At 36.3% G+C, this 23,655-nt stretch overlaps 1 protein-coding gene across 1 annotated transcript in view; it reads right to left on the reverse strand.

The window, feature by feature from the left end:
- LOC105668573 (defective proboscis extension response 13) overlaps positions 1-23,655 on the reverse strand; it is an 89,963-nt gene that overhangs the window by 58,259 nt on the left and 8,049 nt on the right. The window contains exon 2 of the mRNA XM_012361022.2: positions 1,365-1,573. Within this exon, the coding sequence (XP_012216445.1) occupies positions 1,365-1,497 (133 nt within the window). The 5' untranslated portion in view covers positions 1,498-1,573. The remainder of the gene's footprint in view (positions 1-1,364; positions 1,574-23,655) is intronic.

Here is a 23,655-nt window from a genome sequence, read left to right on the forward strand (position 1 = left end):
TTTCATATTTAACAACTTTAATTGCACTGATAAAAACATTTATTTTATACGAAATTAAAATATTCAAAATTAATCACTTTTCGTGCATCATACACAATTTTGCGTAAATTTTTTTTTAGAAAAAGAGGAAAATTGTGTTTTTTAACCTTTTTTAAATAACTTTAAGGCTATATATGATAGACAGTATTTGTGAAATCTATCTACATAGGCCTTATATCTCATAAGAGATACATATGATCATCCTCTGAAAATAAATCTTTATTTCCAATTTCCAAAAGTTCAGTCACACATACATGTGTTAATACAATATTAATCACACATCAATTCTAATTTATTATTGACACTCGTTCCCTAATGATAAGTCGTCGGGGAATTTTTGATTGTTAAACACGTTCTTTTATTCCGATGACAAATTTTTTGTTTTACATTTCTTTGACATGAGTTTCTTTTCATTTGCTTCCGCCCGTGCTGCGAGGTTGATGGTGATCGCTTCACTGCTTATAATATTTAAAAAGAGACGCTATCTTTCATTTTAATCACACACACCATATGGAGGAACATCCAATTTGGCCTCAATATTTTACCATTGGAAACAACAATTAATAATTTCCAAATTTATCACGCATGGATTCAACAAAGATTAAAACCTTTTTGGATTTTTCGGATGTACCTTCTAAGCTCCTTACCAATGTCATTTTACGTATGTCAAGAATGAATTTTTTATTACTAATTATTGTCTTTTCGTTGACTGTTTCATTTCGTTTACGTTTTTAAAATTTTGCGAGTCCAAGATTGAATTTTATCTTTGATTATTTCTATGTAAGCGTTAACCTCTATGATCTGTACACGCAGATATTTATTTTTAACTTTTTGAATTGTTACACTGATGATAAAACGTGGCCGAAATGTCTGTTTTGTGTTTCTTCTCGAAAGAATTTGAGCAATAAAGATCTGGCTCGGGCTTTACGTAATTTTTCGTTGTATTTTTAAAAATTGTAATGTCTGTAAAGCCCTTATTTTTGTATTATTTTTATTAGAATTGTAATTTATTTTATACTTAAATATTTATTATAATAACTGTCCTTCCCGAAATAACACATTCCACACACGATTACCGATTTATAAAAAATATCCAATTTAAAATACAGAAACGCATGATACATCTAGAAGAAATTTTTGTGAAACTATGCGAATGTCGTGCAAGTGGATAAGAAAAGGAAGCATCCGGTGCGAGTAGCGCTCGAAACTGTCCTTACTTTACGGAATCCGGCTCGGCTTTGACGACGGCCGGGAGGGCGTGCGCAAACAAGCCGTGGAAAAACAAACGCCACCGAAGGGAGAATCCGGAAAGTGATTATACTCACCGGTGCGCACCAGCACGTTGAGCAGGATATACAGGATGAGGGTGGTGGCTCGGTATCCGTGTATTATGATCATCAGCCACCTCGATGCGTTGAATCCCGCCGCGTGCCATAGACCTGTGCCCTCGTGCACCATATTTTTCCGGCTCGCCCGTTCAAGCCTGCCTCAAGGCCGCCGCCGTGCGTCCCTCGCGTCCTCATTCACCGGCGCTCTGCAACGTAACCATCGTGACGATGTAATGCGGAAGTTATTGGCGATACGGTTCACGTCTCGGGCTCACCCGCGGAGAAGTCGATTCTCTCGCGTCGGACGCGAACCGTCGAGAGCCTCGTTTCACGAGAGAGAAACAGTGGGACGCCGCTGGGACGCTCGGAAATTCCTGACGCGACTTTTATTGCTGCTCCCTTGTTATAGCTATCACACGCGAGCGCATGCTGTGAACTCTCGTCCGCATACGGTGCGCTCTATGAATTCGGTTGACTCTCCCGGCGACATTTTGTTCCAAAAGAATTATGGGTTTGGAACGGATTGGCTAAGGATAACTTTTGAATCTTAAGACTTGCGAATCTTGTGGAACTTTTGAATCTTGTGAAAAATAGTGAAATATTACATTTTGAAGAGCTATTAAGAACCTATTAAGAGCTATTAAGAATAAAATGTGTGTGTGTGTGTGAGTGCCTTTCGTAAAAATATTACAAATAAAGCATTTGATGCGATGCAAGTATGCACTGTGAAAAGAACTGTTAATGATTTATCAATTTAATCAGTTCTTTTGTTAATACACCAGAGTATTAATTGTGTCTCTCTACAATTGTACCAATAATCGTATTCAATAGAATCAACTATGTAACAAATATTGGTTATATTAATTATATAATACGCTCAATTAATTTAATGTTTGAACAAAAGCAATTGTGTATTTATGTATTGACATGTGTATATATTGATTTTGTCTCCAACGACCAAATAATTTCTTCTCGACAAAACAAATGTTAAACAAGTATGAAAGATATTTTCATTTTCTAAATTCTCATCAATTAACAAATTTATCATAAAAATTTGTAATTTGCTTGGAAAATGAACATTTCAAAACTTTATCTCCACAACATTTTTTAATATGATACATAATATCGTACAACAAACATGAGTTGTTTTATTGGATATTGGCATGATTAACACGCTGGAAACATATAAATCGATTGAAATGTTTATCAAGAATCAAGTTTTAACAAGTACAGTATTGATCGGCTAATTCTACTTATGGTGAATGAGAATCGATCGGAACGCATCAAGCTATTTGAGATGCGGTATAGTTCGGTGATCATCCTACCGTAGCACGAAGGGAACCGATGGTACCCATTAATGCGAGTAAACAGGTTCGTTGATCTCGAAATTTCTCGGTTGATATCGTGAGATATTAAACAAGTTCCCTGAATAATTTCTAACGATGTCGATAACACTTCCCATTAAAGATACTAGATATAGTATATCGATATACTCGAATTAAATCTGATTTTTCCTGCAGATTTCTTGGTAAAATGGATTAGGGTCAATGGAGATTTAAAGCAATCCGTACTTTACATCATTACGTATATCGGGAGTGGATACGGATTTAGCCGTGAATGACCAGCGCAGTTCATTTAATACCACGCAACTCTCTCTTTGACTTCAACAAAATTATATCTCGAATAAAAATTTTTTACGAAATCAAACGAGCATTCCGCTCTCTGTAATAACGTAATAACGTTACGTTGCTTTTATATAAATCATTTATTTGTACAAATGATTAAATCTGATTAAAAGTTGTTATAAATTTTTCTGTAAATAATTTAAAAATAATTTCATAAATTACATTTTTTAAATAAATTGATAAAGTCAATATGTGAAACAAATGATTACCATCTTTTGATTTAAAAACACAAACAGATGCGATATGAACTAGTTAAAATCGGGGAAATTATTTTGATTTCCCACGTAAATGCCGTGTAAATGGTATTAATTTGTTTTTTGAAAAATCTAAATTAAAATCAATTTACGACGCTTTTTACGCATTAAGGTAATGCGTAGTATAAGCCGAGTTTCGACAAACACGAATGTTTCCTTCTAGCGGAAGAGGAGATATCAGCACTCATTTGCTGTAAGACGTGTCTAGAACGCGTCACCTCGACGAGCGGAGCTCTTCGCCTTAAATCTGGCTTTGCACCGCCCATCTCCTGTCTTTCTCCATTTGACTGACATTTTACCGACGACTAACAATACCTGGGAAACGCATGTACCAGTTTGGGAAAACCGATTAAATTCTCTAGACTGCCAGCGAGAAAGAATCCTGCGAAAGTTTCCACGCATCGTCAATATTGTATTAAAAAATAAATTCTAAATAAATAAACTCTAATAGAATTGTTTGTTGTTGGATGTTATTAATATCCTAGTTTAAAGTTTTGTCTCGTCAAAATGATGAAAAGTTAACTTTTCAAAAATTTTGTTTCACACAATATAAAATAAAGTTACACGAAACACAACTGTAACTAACATTTAACTTGTACAAAAATATTGGAATTACGTAATCGAATATGCGAGATAATTTTCTGATAATGAGTTTAGTGTCACGGAGCTTTTTTCAGTATTCTTTTCTTTCTTCATAAAAATTTGCCGCGCGTCCCGGCTGCAGTGTTTCTTCGGTCGGAAATGTGCAGAAACGAATACTTTCCTCCCGTGGGCATCTCTCCCGGCAATACGAACGCTTATTCAGTAATTAACCACTACTCCCGGAAATAAATCAAATTTTTTGCAAGGCATTTGCACAGCGTCGCCGTAGTACTTGTAGTACGGCTCAGAGAAAAAGAGGGCCGATTTAATATCGTGTCGTGAGAAAGGAACGAGACATCCCTGCGGGTTCTACCGCAACATCTTTTTCTTTCTACCCGACGACGTCTACGACGGGCATCACGTAAAACGACGTTCCACCGACGCAATTACTACAAGACTACTGTCGCACCGACATTGTGACAACGTACCAGCAGTACTCGAACATCAAAGTTCTCTTTTCCGGCTGCTAATTTCAAATGCAAAACGTCGAATGAAAGAGTCACGGAAGCGTTTTGTAGCGCCGCTGTTCTGATGACCGGGCAAATCTCGTGCGAGCTAACGTTACATTTTGCAAAACGTCTGTTCTCGTATTCCGCTGCCTCGCGAGTATTATTCCGCTCGACTTCCATCGAGGTCGAAAACGTCGATGCGTCTTTACGGAGATCTCCTTTGTATTTCGCTGCTCTTTCATCATCGGTCATCGTTCTATTCTTAGTATTACGATGATTATTGTCTACAAATTAGTTGCCTAATTTTGTCAGCCGTGAGAACAAAAGTGGATAAGCAAAGGCAACATCTGACAAGCCGCGGCAAAGTCAAACGCTCTTGTTTGTCAAGATACTATGACAAACCGAAGTACGCTTCGCCGCAGCCCTTCAACGAATCTCGACGTGCGCGTTTGAACCTGGGTAAATAGTCGACTAACAGTCGACTTGACTCGTATTGCGTGTTCAATGCAAACTTAGCACAGAATACGACCCGAAAAGAGATTCAGTCGAAGAGATACTGTCAACTTCGTCAGTTGAAACTCGGCGCGAAATTCAGCTTCGCAGATGTAACGTTAGCTACATGTAAGATTGGTTGCGCGCCCGTGTACTTGGAGCGCTATGTAACTTCAACGCCCAACTTCCCTGATATCTTCAAGTTCAACAAGTTCTTCGACATATGAATCCGTTCGTCTCCTCCCGGAAGCCGACGTAGGGAAGAGGCAGACGTCCCATTTTCCGGACCCGTGGGGCGACCTCGACAATATCCCGCGGCTCGTTGTTAAGACCGCGCTGGCGCCGCTATGCGGCCATGATATCTCACCCGAGACGCGATATTAACTTCGTCACACCTTCGGTGCGACGATAACTTTGTCATTTCGGGCTAAACGCGTTAACGGACTGTCGAATTCCGGTGCTCGTCTTATCCCGACGCTCGCGGCTGCGATACCGTGTCCAAACTGGCGCAATGACCATAACCGTAAGACTTCCGATGGTGGTGTTAACTGGCGCAATTCACAGAGAGAGAGAGAGAGAGAGAGAGAGAGAGGTGGCGCGGCACGATCTCTCCCATTTCGTCGACTACTTGGATAACTTCCGCCCGCTTACGTTTGCAGCCGGGGGGTCGGCAGCTCGTTACAAACGGCACCGCATCTTCCTTTTACGCAGGCACACTTACGCGGGGCGAGAAAGAAAGTTCGGCGTTCCGCCGACGTGCACCGCCGTGTGTATCTCCCGCGCACTCTGGAAATAACAGACGTCGGCCGGGGCGTAATCCCCCTCCCCCCTCGTGATGTTCGTTCATGACCCAGAAGCTTTCAAGCGAGCACCGGAGCGTTCACCGACGTGCATCCTCGAGCCGTCGCGACGGTGATGCCGACGCACGGATGCCGCGCGTGCGGATCTTCCATTTGGCAGCTTGCATTCGCTCGGCGTCTGTGGAAGCAGGAACTTTGATGTTTCGCTCCGAGGAGCAACGTCGTTACTGAGTAAAGAGTAGAAGAAACGCTGCTGCTGCTGCTGTGTCTGCGGTGCACCGCGGTACCGTGACTCCCGTAAGAAAGAATGTTTTAAGAGACTTTGAATGAAGAAGTAATGCCGGGAGTGAAACGACGAGCGGAAAGAGGATTTTCGAGGCTGCTCGAAGTATTCATATTTTTTGCCTCGCAACAGTTTAAAGAGAATAATGGTCAGCTTACCGCGCGTCTCTCCGAGCCCTCCTGAGACAAAACTATGTGGGCATTGCGCACGAGGAAATGCGTAAAATCCTGCAATTTACAATTCGCACGATAATTTATCACGGAGTCGTTAGCGCTAAAAGTTAATTTAATACAAGTCTTTTTGTCATACACACACTAAAGTTTCAAACACGTACTCCGTTTATACGGGTATCACGCGGGTCGACTCTTCGAATTCGTGTCACGTGACGTCTAAAAAGTGGAAACTTCAACGTTACACTGACGTACGCGACCGCGATACGGGAAATAAAGGAGAGGAAGAAGTGGAACAAGTTTTCCAAGACGCGCCACTCGTAATATTTGAATCAAAGTTATCAAGATATCGCGCGATATTTCAAAGAAGCCCATTTTGTATTAAAAAGATTTCTCTGAGAAGTCCTGATATATTTTTACATCAAAACTTTATATATATTTTATGCCTCTGTTCTCAAGTTATGTCTCGTATCAAGTCTTTATATAGGTTTTATGCGATTTCAATCTTTTTTTATACAGTCATAATTCGAGATTTATTTTTTTGTTTAATTATTAAACATTTCGATAAATGTAATATTGTTTAAAAATGTGGAAAATATGAAGAAAAAATTAATTTCAGCAACATATAACACTTGGCCAATAAGCAGAACAATAAATCTATAAATTGATTTTTCTAACAATTCTAAGAAAACTTTTGAAACCTTTAAAGCAATTGTCGCCCAACTTATTTAATCGCGATATAATATTGTTCGCAATGCAACCTCACAATTCTCCATTAAAAAAGTAGAGAATAATTATTTTATTTACTTTATAATATATATTAAATACAATTAGAATTTTTGTATGAAACAAAATTGTATATATTTATTTGTCTCCAGCAAAATTTCAATTTTTTGATAAACTCGATTTCGCATCATATTCCTTCAAAAATGATTGAGGTTATAATAAAAGAAGTCTCACAGATTCTTTCGAAAGAAATATAAATAAATCCGTGACAGAATCGTGCTAGATTAAATCATAAAAATTGCAACAAGCTGAGATATAAACTATTTTCTTATTTTCTCCGAGTTTATCCTGTATGCGAAAATTCATGACGACACCGCGTATCAACTATCAATGCGGAAGGTTGCATTCCGTACCTCGCGGCGTCTCGTGCTTCTCATAATATTCATGCCGAGGTTACGCCGCCTTGGAATGTCCCGAAGACATTCATCCGTAACATCGGAAAGACAGACGGTGTCGGGCAAGAAAGCGCTTACGAGAGACGCCATTAGCCCCGTCACCTGGGACGTCTCGTTGTCGAGGTATAATATTAACTACGTGATCCAACTGTCAACGCACTATCTGTCGCGGCAAGTCACTGCCTCGCAGTAGTGTCGATGCGGTTTACGTTTTCGTGCCGCAAGTGAATTATAATATTGCGGTGGAAAATTTGAAAAAGGAGAAGAAAAGGGGAGCGAAAGAGACAGAAGAAAGAATGAGCGAAAGAACGTTTTAAGAGTGGAAAAATTGAGAGAGAAATACTCTTTTCCTCAAATAGAGATAATCCTTCCCGCACTTTGCATAACGCGTACTGTGTCGCTCTGTTGTTCCAACTTAGTAAGAGACAGTTGTGAGTGAAGATACGTACAAGAACGCATAGATCAGAAGGAAACAAATGTCACTGGAGAGACGTAACGATACTTAAGTAAGCGAATCTGTCAAGAGAACGAGCGTGGGATTCAACTCCCATTTGTATTCTTCTCGAAACGCTGAACATAACGTAAAATAGATGAATGAGGCGAGACAATGTGTTTACTTCGTAATTTATATTGCGCATCGTTGCGCACGACGTTCTCGCGCTGCAGCTCTTGCCGTTCAACACCTCTTGAAGCCAAACTTCCCCTTTCGACGAAATTGGTACTTTGAATAGTCGCGCGATTCCGACGAGTGCTCGTGCGAGTTACCGAGAGTCAACTGCGTTGACAATCGCGTAATTAATATTAATTCTCGCTCATTACCCTACACACACCGCCATCGCAGGGTGTTCTCGGGAGCGTGCAACGTCTGTCGGAATATTACAAGAGGCACGAAGCGCTCTGGGTCATGGAACTTCTTCTTCGCCGCGTAACGTCAAAGTTTCGCCGCTCTCGGAAGTACGTAAGACGCAAACTCGAAGATCCACGTGGACCTCCTCCCGGTCCCGCGGATATTGTGCAAGTTTTGGAGATATTACGCGAGTGGGCACGAGTTACGCGTTAGCGGAAGCCCTCTAGAACGCGCAGTTAACGTTATGCCCTTCAGGGAGAAAGACATCGTACCTTCGAGCCTAACTTCGTCAACTTCTACTATAAGCGCACTCGTAAATCCTTCAATTTATCGTACCTAGCTGTTTCTTTTTTTTTTTTTTAAGTAATATGTACGATGATCTTAAACAGGATAGTTGTAAAGTTAAAGAAAAATAATTCTTCGTGATCTAACAATAATAAAAAATTAGAACGGACGGCTCTTTTTAATTAAACAAATAATTTGAATACATAAGAGCTAACAATAAGAGCCAGACCTTGGTGCTCCTGTTTAATGTTTACAATAATATACATATACTATAAGACAAACGGTTCGGCTTTTGGTTTAAGCCATCCTTAGTGTAACCTTTAACATTTAATATTCGCACAGGCACATTAATTTCAAATTAAACGCTGAGTTAGACGCAAACTATAATCATGCTTATACAATTCTATGGTTGAGGTAGTAATCATTGTTTTCTCTGATACGTACAGTAGTGCTGTAAAGAGTTAGAATATATATCTATTATGAAAATCCACTACATTATAAGTCAGGAATATTAAAGAAAGTCAAAATTTATAAAAATCAACTACTTTAGAAAATAGATCAAAACTAAATAGAAATAAAAATCATAATTTAAAATTAAACGGTGAAAAACGTACCTCAATAAACGTGAAGATTTAAAATTTTGTCCCAAGACATTAATGAGCATGTTATTCGAACAATCTGTTAAAAATAAGTGTAAATCAACAAACATTACCTTGCACTACAAAGTAAATAATAAAAACTGGAATTAAAATCTTTATCAATCATATCTCATTCCCTGATCGACCGTGTGTTGGAAATGAAAATCTTTTTCTCTCCATAATGAGACAACTAAGAGTCAACTCTGTCGATCCTTCAGTGAAGTAAACATCTCGTAGGAAAGCAAGAATATGAATAATTTCGTAAACTGATTGCCAAAGGCCGAAACATTTGTCGTATAGTATACGTATATTATTGTAAACATTAAACACAAGCACCAAGCTCTTATTGTTAGCTCTTCGTGATCTCCCTACGTTGCTGATAATTTAAAAGCAAATTTCTTTTATCGAAAATATATTTGTTGCGCGCGATACATTTAATTTCGATTTTCTCAAAATGCTATTTTTCAAACTTCCGACTTTGACGGCAAATAATATCTGCATGTTTCACGACAGTGACAGTGAATAATACCTTCATGTTTCAACGTAGGGAGTGCATCCTTTTTTTAAATTGTTCGTAATTTAGTAAAAGCATGCCCGTATGCATCATCCTACATCCTACATTAATAAAATGAGCTCTTTATTACGCGGACGTTTACAATTATCACTCGAATTATAATAATAAAATATACTAGTTATAAACAAAAAAATATGTATATACATGTATAAAATAATTTATATTAAGCTAATTTCTATATTCATTATGTTTTATATTTTAATTGATGACAGCTCCACTCTCGCATATTTATTCTTAGCCCGAGAATATCTCTCTTTTCGCACTTTTTTCGCGACTAAGGTTGCTCGTGTAAAAATCGAGGAGAATTCAGAGGTAAGCGCGTGGAAAGACATTTGCCACTACTTTTGCGGGTGGGTGAAATTGCAGGTGGAAAAACGTTTCCTTTATGTAGTACGTGTATTGAAAAATGTCAAATTAAGCTTGCGTTTATGTTAAGTATAATCTGTATTTTGCAAAAAAATTTACTCGCTAAATAGTACTTGTAATTAATTATTTAAACGTAATTATTATTATTTGTGTTGAAGCATCGCGAGAAAAATGGTATCAATGATTGTTCTCCGAATTTCAATTTTCAGATATTTAAGATAAAAATTTCATGAATCCGCTATCAATAACAAAAACCTTTTAAAATCAGAAATATATCCATCTATATTGGAGAACAGAATGTTCTCTATAAGGTTTACTGAAACATTAAAAAGACAAAGCATCGGAACTGCGATAACACGTAGACGCAGTCTCGATAAATTGTGCAGAGAGCGAATCGCCGCTCAGAAGACATTGCACGTGTACGAGTCTTTGTTCAGCAGCGGCCAGTCCACGTCTTTGAGGAATCCGAGCTTAAGTTCATGGAGGATATCCTGGTGTAAGGCCTCCAACGTGCGGCTTCGAGGATTACGAGGAAGTTGCCTCTTTAAGGATCCACCGGCGCTCTTGAAATTCGAGCAAAGTGGATATAGTCCGCAGGGCAATTCGGTCTCACGTTGTAGCCGCGACACGCTCGGGCTGTCGTAAAATGTTGAGGGTAAGCTGCTTTTTGTTAAAAGCCAAAGGGTGAAGAAAAGGGGGGTAAGTGGGGTGGATATGTAAGGAATACGTTCCCGGACACACGACGCTAACTTTAAAGAGCATCTCGTAAAGATATAATTGCGCGTATACCACTATTTGCTGTAACGCGCAACTGTGTACTTTAGAGTTTTATGGTATTTGATATAAACGCGAGGTCAAAGAGTCACCTTTGCAAAGCATTTGAGTATTTGCTAGAAAAAAATTACGAATTGAGCTGCGAGTTAATATTTGATCGGTATCAGATAAATTTTTAATACGTTCTGTGCCGCGTAGGGGAATCATCCGTGACTCACACTAAATTTTCCCGTTTAAGCCACTTGAAATAAAATATTTCTTATTTTTTTATTTATGATATTTTTGGCTTCATAATGTATTTTTTATGTTACATCTTCTTCTTGATACTCTTTACGATTCTAATCTCTTATACATATTTCTTATAAACATATATAATAATTTTTATGACATAAATGCAAAAGCATATAAAATTAGCGCAAAAATTACACACTTTGACAGTTCACCTCTTGAAAAGGTTAGTAGTGTATTACGTTTAAAAGAGAAACCAACCGACGAAAGTTTATTTGCTTAAATAGTTTCATTAATATATATTTCTTTGTAATTAAAAGAATAAATAGCATTTTTGTGTGTCTAATTAATTAAAAATTGAATGCGTGCTATGCAGGAATGTTTACATTGTTTCTAAAAAAATAACTTTACTAAAAAAGAAATAGATAAAAATTTAGATCAGAATGATGTCATAATAACTAAGAAAATCGTTTTTATACTTTCTCATAACAAGCAGTTATTATACCGTCTATCTGTCTATACTATCAGAACATTATCTGATATTCAGCTGCCATGTTAACCAAGCATAAGCAATGTACTCTTATTATAATGTAATGTAACAATCTCCTACTATTACATCCTTTAAAAGAAGAGCATTATTTACACATTAATTATATAAAAGGAGCTTCTCGTAGGAAAAAAAAATAAAATACTTCCACCTAATTAACGCGTTCGTATAAGCTTTAAAATCTCCGAGCTCTACGCGGAAAAGCAGAAAAGCCTCAAAATCATTTTCCCGTAACGAGGAAATTTTGCAACGTCAGACAACGATAGAAAAACAATATAGTATGATACGTTGGAAACATTTCAATATTCAAGAAATTTTCCTCCTAACATTTATTTCCCTTTTCAAGAGTCCATATAATGCAATTGCATTTTATAGGAATTGTGTAGAAATGTTGTATAGAATAGAGAAGAGTAAAGAAACCATATATTGAAAAAAAAAAAATTGGATAGTACCTAATTTACACATTTAGAGAAATTTAAAAGCAGTGTAATTAAATTAATAAGACACTTTATATATGCGAGGGACACAAAACTGCGAATAGCTGAAATTTGACTGCGCTAAAGCTGAAATCAATTTAATTACAATAGCGTAGCACGAGATAAACAAAAATAGACGCGAAACATTTCTACTTGGAAGAATCACGGATTCTGTAGCGTGGAACTTCCCTTTCCGGGGCCGCGCCGCTGTTACACGAAATCGATAATGACGCGCGCTGATCAATCAGAGACTCGAATAACCGTGCGCGCGCTTCGTATCTCGAGAAATGCGCTTCACAATACGACCGTGCTCGTCGTCGAAGCGCTCTCTCGTTGATTTAAGCGAGCGAAAAATGGAGGGTGTATTCGCGCGGTACCACCGGAGGATTTTCCGATACGTGTTAATCATCCTGAGACGTCTCGATCTCAACGGCGCATCCTTGAAGGGAGGCTGTGCCACGGGAAACGGGGTGGGCTTCCCTATCTCTATTATGGCGAGAGCGTTAAGCTCCGGAAGATGGGCACCAGCGCAAACTTTAACGAGTGACTGAGGTAGTTGCTATAAGAACGAGCAATAAAGGAAAAAAAATGAGGCGGAACGACGGATGCAGCGGGTGTAGCGGTGGAAAACGGATACGACCGTCGTTGCAGCGACGGCGGCGGCGGCCGCTGAAAGTAACGACATGTACGATTATACATGGCAGATCAGGCACAGAGGCGCTCGGATTAACCGGCGGACATTTGTCCGGCAATACGGTGGATTAAGTTTCAGCCAAAGCCCGCCCCCAGGGGGCGCACTTTATGAATACTAATTGCTATCGGAGAAGACATTTGCTGCGAAAATTTATCGGCTTTATCGGAATCGGGCGCCTCCATCATATCCCGTAGGACCTCATTGAAAAAAAATATCTCCGTCATGGCCGAGGGAAGATACGTAGACGTATCGTAATGCGCAAACAAGCTCGCGTTACCCAGCGAAATGTACGCTCTCCCTGAGCGGGTTTACACGCAAGAGATATATGTATATGTGTGTGTGTGTGTGTGCGCGCGCACGCACATATGTGTACCAAATGGTCAGAAATATTTGACCACTTTTGCAAATTTTGAAATTGGTTCCCATATGCGGACTAGTGCACGTGGAGGCCTTTAACAAACTCTGCTTCTGAATAGGTTTTTATCTCTACAGTTACGAGCACACACATTGCGGATATACCAGTTCGCGTGGAACATGCGTTTGCAGGCGGCTTTGTGGAAATGTGGATTTATGTATGTCAAGATCCATGGTTTTGCGAAATATGAAAGAATAAAACTTGTAATATATAGAGAGAGAAAGAGCGAGAGAGGGAGGAAAGAGTGAGAGAGAGAGAGAGAGAAAATTAAATAATTATTAATATCATTTTCGTACATTAATAATTAATTAAGCGAAATAACTACATGAAATTTGGAAAGAAATAATTTTATAATATTTAGCTAATTTTATAACGGCAATTATCATTTACGTGTATTTATGAATTAAATGTAATGGAAAAATTTTCGAAGCTGCGAAAGATCTGAGGCAGTATGTATACGACTGCTCTACCTCTCGACTGCTGCTTTATGCAAATTTCAAACTTTTAAAGTGCGTTTTTTCGAAACAAAATAGAATTCTTTCTTCCGCAATTTTTTTCCTTTTATTATTGCAATTTTATTAATTTCTCGATCCATTAATTTTTATGATTTACACAATAACTGTATTTATTCAGCAATTAATGTATTACCACAGCAATTCTTTTTCGACCAGTGCAGCTGTAGATGACTGCTGTTTACAAAAAAAAGCAGAATTTTGCTTCAACGAGGCGTAATTATGACATTTTTTCATATTTTTATATGTACTTTTTAAAGTAAACCTCATCAGATGTACAAATATATACAAACCACATAAATACTCTTTTCTTTTACTGTACTTGCGGTCTCTTTAAAAAAAAAGTTATTTATTGCTTTAAAACAGACATGTTTCTAAGATTCCTTTATATATTTTAAGAAAATTATTGCTTTATTAATATTGTGGTTTAGCAATAAGACAAGTCAAGTTTTAAAAGTACAATATTTGAAAACTTTTTTAAAAAAGAAATTTCACGAAAGCCATGAAAATCGCACGAATTACTTTAATAATAAACTTTAATAATAAACGGAGAAATAACTATTCACGATTTTGCCATCAGTTTAAACTGCAATGGCGTGCAAACGACGCTGACAGTGTAATTTTATATAATAGAGTAATATGTTTTATATGGTTCTTAATAAGCACATCAGTTATATAAGCAGGACGAGCACGCTATGCGCAAACCGAAGGACGGCATCAGCGCATACAAAATTAAAGCACACTAGAAGGATAATAGTTTTGCGGCGTCCCGGTGCATCCTGCGTTGATGATAGTGACAATAACATTTTATGCCATAGTATGATCTTATCCGGCCATTTACGAAGTAACGCTGGCTCACTTATTAGCGAGGTTCTACACAAGACACCTATAAAACTGCTATTGTTTATTTTATTGAGATTAAAGTAAAAAGAGGCAAATAATGGAGGACATTTCTTTCCTTCGGCAAGAATGATCTCTTTATCCGAGTTATTTATTTTGTGATTTATTATTCATATTTTTCAATAATAAAAAATTTACCATAACTGCATACTTGCATGTAATTTTTTGCGCCCACATGTATAATAAAAATGTGGTAATTTTGAACCAAGAAAATAAATTGCATTTTTTAGTAACGAGATTAATAATATCTTTACTCCGATCGCGGAAAGCTATCACAAAGCATATTTTAAGATAACGATCGATAAAATATGCTTCTAAAATATATATATATATACTGTCGGCCTTCCATATTTATAACTTTTTATATCAAAATATACTTTTTTTATTAAAAGAAATCTCTTTTGCCTTCGATTATGTTAACTCGAGGCAAACAATTTTTCCCTTTATATAATAAAAATAAGCATAATATCTATCTTTAATATGTGAAATATATTTCTCTTACTATGTAACTGTCATCATTTTTAGTCTACAAATTAAAATAACAAAATTAATACCCGTAGAGCAGTGAAATATTAAAATAATAAAAATACGTAAAAAAGGATGATGTATAAGTGTTGAGAAAATTAAGAAATACAGTATATTAATCGCAAAGATCTAACAGAGAATGACAGTGCACAACTTTCGGTCGAGATGGCAAAATGTATCACACTCATCACTGATAGTAATGTACAACGTAGATTTTCGCGTGCAGTGCATGCACGTTGCATGTAGCTTGCTGGCTTGGATCTGGCAATTGCATCTGGCAATTAACTCTAGCATCAGCTACAGAGTTGCGTCAAAGCGTTGAATCCCACGAACCATGTATTGCTAACCACTTTCCCGTGTATTCTATGGTATCCTGAATGCCGAAATTTTTTTTTTTTTTCAAATTAATCCCCTTGCAGCTATATCATCTCTGGGCAATTGCCAGACAGCACGTGTCGCTCGCTTACGATATCGAGCTATTGGTGAAAAGTGATCCAATCGTAAGCGGAGTGAAACCATTTTGGCGATAAATTATCGGACGTTTACAATACTATAATATGTCGGATCTGTAATCATTCCCGCGCTTGTATGTTATTTCTGTGATCAAATATTCGTTAGTATATATTTACAGTCGACAAACATTGGTCTGAAATATGCAAAAAGATAGAGTTTTGCAACTTGATGGATACGTAGCATGTTACATTTATAACATTTTAAACTACAAAGCGCCGTACAGCGAATTTTAGTAGATTCGAAAATTAGCGCGTCAGAGTCAAATCGGTCAAAGCATTCGTATCAAACAATTCGTATCACGAGATTCCTCAGACGCAGCGGCTCGTGGTTCAAAATTACCGGATCGATTCGTAGCGTGATACTCGAAAATTCTACGAGCCCTGCTCTCGTAACGCGCGAGGAAAATAAAATATCTCGTTCTCTAATCCGATAGTATCGAGTCTCCTCGAATGTACCGCTCGAAATTGTATTCCGCCGTTGCTCTACTTAAGGGTTGAATTCCGTCCTTCGTGTCTCCGTGTGCACTTGTGTGCGAAATTGCACTGCGGTCGTTCACGTCGATTAAAGAACCAACGATGCTGAGCACGAATTTAACCTACAGCTCGTATCAATTACTCGGATCAATCGTCGTCAAATGTCGCGCTTAGTCAATAGCTCGCGTCGACAGGAAGTAGCGACGAAGGATGAAGCGATTCCGCCAATTTCACATAGCAATGATCATCTTTGAGCGAAATGAATTGAGTAAATTAATATTCCGCTAATGCCAGCTTGATGAAGTCTTATTGCAATTTTGATGATATGAGATACTTGATGCGGAATTCGGAATTGTATCATAACGTACGAATTCTTGCGCATAGAAATAAACCTTTATCGTTTGATTAATCTATAGGTGCTTCTTTCACTTTTGTTTTGTTAAAATTACATTTGAAATTAAACTGCTTAATGTTAAACGCGATGGAAAGTTGCGGCACAAAAGGACAACAGATGGACTTTTACGAAAAACTCAAGACCGTATTCTTTCAAGGATAAGGATTATATCGATTTATATTGGAAATTGTATTACCGATGGAATTGAGTATATTAAATACTTAAAAAATAATTTCGGATAAAAATTTACAACGATATCGTTATTGCAGTGTTCCAAAGCATAAAAAGTGATTTGTCACAAATTGTTTGATTTAATATTGTTGCCATTTTACTGTTGCTATTCTTTACATTTTTCCTTTCTTCATTAAAAACATGTAAATTGCGAAAAAGATTAAATTTATATCCTTATTACTTTATCCTCTTGAGATTTACTCAAATTTTTCAATTTGTCTGAATATTTACAGATAATCTGTTCTACAATAGCGTATCAAAAACTGAAACCGTTCTTTCCTACCAACGCTATCAATTATGCCACATCGGCTCATAAACCGTATAATGTATGCAAAAGTAATCAATTGTTGAAAACCTGTATTCTTGATGTCCAATATTCATTCATATTACACGATCTCATTATGCACTGGATATCGGCTTGTATTATATATGTGCATAATTTGTCTCAAATGTTCCGTGCACCTCGTTTTTTTTTAGAATCGACGAGTATTATGCAGAAGCTAGGGGATCTACATATTAATAGTTCATAGATAATGTTAATCTGCATCGTGAAAAAGATTATATTAAAAACATATGTAATTGTTACAACTTTTAATTGGAAACTTTTACACAATGTAAAACGTTTCAATTTAAAATGTTTTTCATAAAATCTTCACCATATATAAATGTTTGCCATAAAATATTTATCATATAAAATCTTTATTACATTTAAAGCTTTCTCTTTTCTATTAATTTATTAGGAAAATCATGTTCTCGTAAATTGTTTGTGATTTTATAACTTACCGTTTGTTGCAAAAGTAAACGTTACAAATAAAATGCTAGGTAGCGAAAACATACACGCGCAGAAACTAAAGTAAATTATAACATATATATTTTGTGAACCAAAATTTAAAATATATTTTGCACGATTACATTAAATTTGGTTTCAATGTAATACCGTACACTGCGGACTTTAAATTATTCGTGCAGAAGTTTAGCTTCCAAATTTTTGAACAAACTCGTTTCTTGCTAGAAAGAACACAAAATTTTCGTTAACATACTAATACTATCGTACAATGCTAACAATAGCAATACTGCACATGCTATTCCGGAATATTCAAATTCACGTCATCTCGCATAATTCACGACTAACTGCGGAAAGTAGTGCATTATACCGAGGAGAGTATAAACAGAAAGTAGCGAGTGCTCTATAAAACAATTGTTATTTCAGCTGCTTCCCTTTTTTTAAAAACTTTACTAATATTAATGTCTACTTTTCTGCAGTATTTTAAGATTTCTATTAATGTAATATTCATTAATAATTTCGATAACCTAAATACATTATTCTGAAATTTACAATCAAATTTAACGAATTTTACGAATTTTCAACACATTAAATGTAAATAGATTTTGTAAACACACACAAACACACGCGCGCGCACACAGATTACGTTGACTATACATTTGGCACTACTATGCGTGTAAGATTATCATTGCTAACATTATAGTAGCAATTCTTATATAAAATGAGTATTCATACTATAATTATTTTACTATGAAATTATAGTTCCAAATATCACACACTTTTCTCTCAATGTATCATTTCGATATTTAAGATGTAACCGATCTATTTCTAGTAAAATTATTTTTAAAAAGTGTCGAGTTAAATGACTGCAAAAGTGTCAATATGAAAAAATACATGCAATTAATGCTGTAAGCATGTAGTACCGTATAGCAGATGTAGAATTTAAACATCCGCACGCTGGAGAAATATTTTGGGATCTTGGCAAAAAGACGCTTTTGATAAAAAATTTCCACGCGTAGCGCCCGATTATTGAGCCTTTCCTATGTACCGTTGACCTCAACGTGAAATGCTTCATGCTCGAGGTTTTCAGAGAGAGCGAAAAATGTTGGCGTCCGTGAAAAAAAACGCCACTTTGCTGCAAACCACGTGCAAAAGCCAGAACGCTCGGTACCACGCTTGATTTTCACTCGTTTCTCGCAAATTGAGAATTGCCGACCAGCCCTTTGTTAATGTGCTTAAATTGTCATGATTTCATGGATTTCAACAATGGGGAATACGTAATTTAATCGGCGAAAAAGCTTGCCTCCGAGGACAAAAATTAAACGAGGCCGAGTCGTAACCAACTTTGCAGAAGAGAGAAAGAGAGAGAGAGAGAGAGAGAGAGAGAGAGAGAGAGAGAGAGAAGTAAGCGAGTAAGACAGAAAAAGATAGAAATTCTGTAATCGCAAAACTTTTTAAGCCGCTTCTGCTGAGATTTTTTACGTTCGGCACGACAAACTTTTTACGATCTAATAATCGAGTAAAAAAATACAGGTCATGTTTTCAAGATCGCGGCGCACTTTTTCTTTGTTTCGACATTGTTTTTTGCAAATTTTCCCTACTTTATTAATGGACCGTAGTGAAACTTCTCTATGGCGATACTAAATAACTTTGCGCGAAGTGTCGAGAAGGTGAAGCAACACGTATAATGAAATATTAAATACAAGAATTTTAATTAAAAATGTTAAGCACATGAAGTTAGCAGAAAATGAAAAGCAAGATAATAGGTAATTTTACCCATATTAAGCTACTTAAAGAGGGAGTGTAAACTTAAGATTACAAAGCACGCAGTTTAACAAATTCTTTGGCCATACATAAGGCGAAAATGAGGAAAATGCAAACATAAATACAAAGTATACAAATTAAAATAGAGAAGCATAAATTTGGAAATATCCACATAAATATGCAGACTAGCATGTAACTTGTTTAATATATTCAGCTTATAAAAACGCGAAAAGCATGTTAAATAATGCTACGCACTCTGTCGCAAATGACGACAGATTAAAAAGATACATCTACAGGTGGTTTGAAACGTGCACGAATGTAGTTATTAATTTGCGAATTATATTGCTTAAAAATATAATGCGCCGTACAAACGTAAGCTGTAGCAAGATAAACTTGCATTATTTTACGTGAACATTCTAGCTAATTATCCATATCGCGTATCGAATAATTTGCGCAATTTCATTACTATACAAGCATTACCTAAGAGTATATGTGCACGTACGAGTAATTTTGATGAATAATTTAAGCTGCAGGCACATCGTCTACGGTGTAAAAAAAACCCTTATGAATACTTATCAATGCTTGTATGGATTCGGTTCGCATTAGATAAGCGTTTTCATCGACGATATCGAAGAAGCCATTTCTGGATATTCACGATGGAAGAAAACGCTAAAGAGTGCCCTGAGGTCTTGCGCCGAGAGCACATTGAAAATGACCAGAAAAATATGTGGGATGTTGATATATTATCGTATAGCTGAGAACGAGTCGAACGATCGAGAGATCTTCACTCTCGTCCCGCTTGCGACTTCCGGTAGGTGCAAAAAAACGTCGCCGTGGCCTGTAACTCGCTTACGCGTCGCTTAACTCCCCCGCTTTTCTTGACACTATTATCCCGCCTGAAAGCTTTACAGAAAATAACGCCGTATATATTGTCAGCTGCGCTTATTTTTTTCCATTAGACCTCGATATGCTTCTGCTTTTGTTCACGGCAATCTCTCGCCGAGTCGCGCGTAAAAATTAAATTTGCAAAGTGCTACCAGCAAAATCGCCATAAACCGTGTTTCGCTTTTTACATCGCAGGAGTTTCCTTTTTTTATCTTCGCGTCGTTGCAATCGAATTTTTCAAAAATTGTAAAACCGAACGTTTGCCAAAGTCGACACGTGATCGATGCAAAAACTGAAAACTGCGGGAGCACGGAATTAAATTGTCTAACGTGTGCAAATATACGGACGCAAAAACAATACAAGCGTTGAAATGGTTAATAAAGAAGTTTCAAGGTTTTTGTTAAAGAGAATAACGTAACATTCTTTGATGCGGAAAAAATAATTTAACAACTTTTAATAAATAAGTCACTTTATATACGAGTTGTCGGCGATCAACATTTCTTTAAGACACAAGTCTAATCTACAAATGGAAATAAATATATATGAAGCTTCATCGTAATCTCACGAAGCACTTACAAATCTCTACTTTCTTTCAAAACGGCATATAAAATTTCGATCGGGAGTTTTGCAACCACGGAAGCCGACGACGGAAAAATGTGGTTCTGATACGTCGTCCATCATTATCGACAGTATCATTGATCATCGTGCAACGCCGAGGAAACTGAAGGAAGCAATCAGCGAGGACATTCGATCCATCTCACCGACGTACCGCGCGTGTTCCTGTGCTGTCTATGTCAATGGCAAACACAGAAAATGCTGTTAACAGTAATGAAATCCTCCACAATCCAAGTTAAATGTATATTCAAACGAATCAGTCGACTCACATCCGAACCGCTGAGCGTGCACTCGTCAGTGGGAATGCTAATGTTGATGATGAGAAAATAATGAAAAAGAAGAAATTAGAAACGTGGAATATTTAGTCGCGGTATAAAACGTCGCGCTTTTAAGGTTGCATTAAAGTTTCAAGTGAGTCGCCCCTGATAACAAAATTAGGTGCTAAAATGTACGTAGTAAAGAGTAATATAGCTGAAACGAAAGTGCGGTTAGTCAGAAATAAGTGATAGCTCGATAATGCACTTTATTTTATAGCAAGTGCCGCACGTGATATTACATTGCTTCGTTACATCTCTCGAACGATTGCACTCGAATATCTCAAGAAATGTGTAATAACAATAAATATCTTCATTCAACTAGCAAGAAACTCAATATAATCATAAAAATATCTTTCTTGAAAAAATTTATATATTTAGGTTTATAAATAATATTTACAAAATATTATAACTGTTTTCGAAATGTAATAAACATTCAATAATATACAAACTGATGTTACAAACAATTATTATTATTAAACAAAGGAACAAAATTTTATATAATTAAATTTGATATATAAAATAATACAATAAACCTTTACCAATACAATACCAATTAAAAAAAAAAAAAGAAACAATATAAAAAATAAAATGCAATTTCAAAGCAAATCGTAACTCGAAAAGAATTATTACAATCCTGATAATGACAATTAAACCATTTTCTAAAATTACAATTAAAAAGTCATTTTATGAATTTCTAGACAAATGTGAATATAAAAAAAAGATTAGTAAAAGAATTAACCGTAAGTGCGGATGTCGGAATGCAAAAAGTTTATTATCAATTAATACAAAATAATGATACCGACGCACAAACATTTCGACCCAATGTCGGACTCTTCTCAATTTAGATTGTAACCGGTATAGTCATTATGCTCAAACAACGTATGGCAGAAGAAAAAATATATTCAGAATTTATATCTTATCGAACGTTGAAACTTTTCCATGTTAAAGTTTAAATACATCCTGTTAATAATCGTTGAATGATGGACAAACAAATCTCTACGGAGTTTAACGATGAAAAGTACATTGCATAAATCTTTCGGTGATGACAGAACACAACATCTACTTATCGACGAGAAAAATAACAAGCGTAGCGTAACGCGCACATTTTTATTGCAAATATCAAATTCGTTATTCTTCGACTTTAAGAGGCTCGTTAAAACTAAGTAAAGAACAAAAGGTTACAATAGATTATTTAACAAATTATTTTTCTGATAAATTTTCAATATAAATGTGTATTACTTTTTAAAATATGTTCACACATCTACAAAAGTTAATTAATTATTGTACACTATATAAAGTGTAATATAAACTGAAATAATTATAAACTTGTATTTCAAAGTTGAAATACGCAAATCCGGATATCTGGATTTGATAAGCCGGATTTAGCGAATACGAGTAAATGGATCTAACATTTAGATCCGTTGAAATCTAAATTTGTCACGGATGCAGAAATTCAGTTTCTCACATTATTAGATAAATTATAAGGTTAAGTACATTACTTTACTGCATCGGAAATGTGCTAATTCAATCAATTATAATTAGTAGCTGACTATATTTCTCAAGAAGATCGCTCTCTATTAATTACAAGTTTCTACAGTGTAAGTATATAAATGAAAATTTATTATCGTAGAACACGATAGAACCCAAGAAACCGGATTTCACGACGGATCCGGATCTCAAGTCCGGATATCCGAATCCCAGAATCGGATATCTAGATTTAAAATCCGGATTCATAATTTTTATCCGAATATCTGAGAATAATTATGATTACACTCGGTTAAGAAAGCTCTGATGTAAATCGACCGAATATAAAAGAAGAGATTATTGTACAACTTTTCGTACACAAACCGAATATTCGACGTTAATAAAAGACCGAGCATTTAACTTGCATTTAATATCGGCAAATATTACACGAAAACAAGAAAAATATATGACATACATTATTATGTGCGCGAGTTTGCGTAAGAGATTGCGGTTGCTCGCACATTGAACGTAGAAAATATCGCGCCACTAAAGGCGATAAAATGTACAAACCAATGAGTACCACAAAAAGCGTACGTTACATCAGTGCTTCCCAATTCTATCGGCACGAGTACACTTCGTTAAGTTATCTGTTCAAATTTGTTTAATTTGTTTAATTTTTCGATAGGAACATTGAGTTTGTGAGATTCAACGTTATTATTTTATATGATTTTTTTCCTACGTTTACATTAGTGCATCATTTTCTAAACTTTCAAATGTTTCAAACGATGAAAGCAATAAAACATACGCGTTAGAAAATACTTTTCACTCGGGTTTTCTATTTTAAAAAATGTTATTAAAACTCTTTTGATAGGGTAAAATTTATCAAGTTAATCGACTTGCACGATCGAAAACTTGCCGATTGCAAGAATTGAGAGCCGCTGTGCGATGCGATTGTTCGCGCGGCCAACCGAAACGTATCCGATAGAGAAAACAAAAAAAAAGAGCAGAAAATTGTCGAGATCTGGTCGCGTACGATCCTCTGGGAAAATAACTTCGACAAACAGGTAGTAACGTTTCCAACGGCGCATTGTGCTTTTTCTTCTTACGGAGA

This window comes from Linepithema humile, chromosome 5 (assembly GCF_040581485.1).
Source record: "Linepithema humile isolate Giens D197 chromosome 5, Lhum_UNIL_v1.0, whole genome shotgun sequence".
Lineage (NCBI taxonomy): Eukaryota > Metazoa > Arthropoda > Insecta > Hymenoptera > Formicidae > Linepithema > Linepithema humile.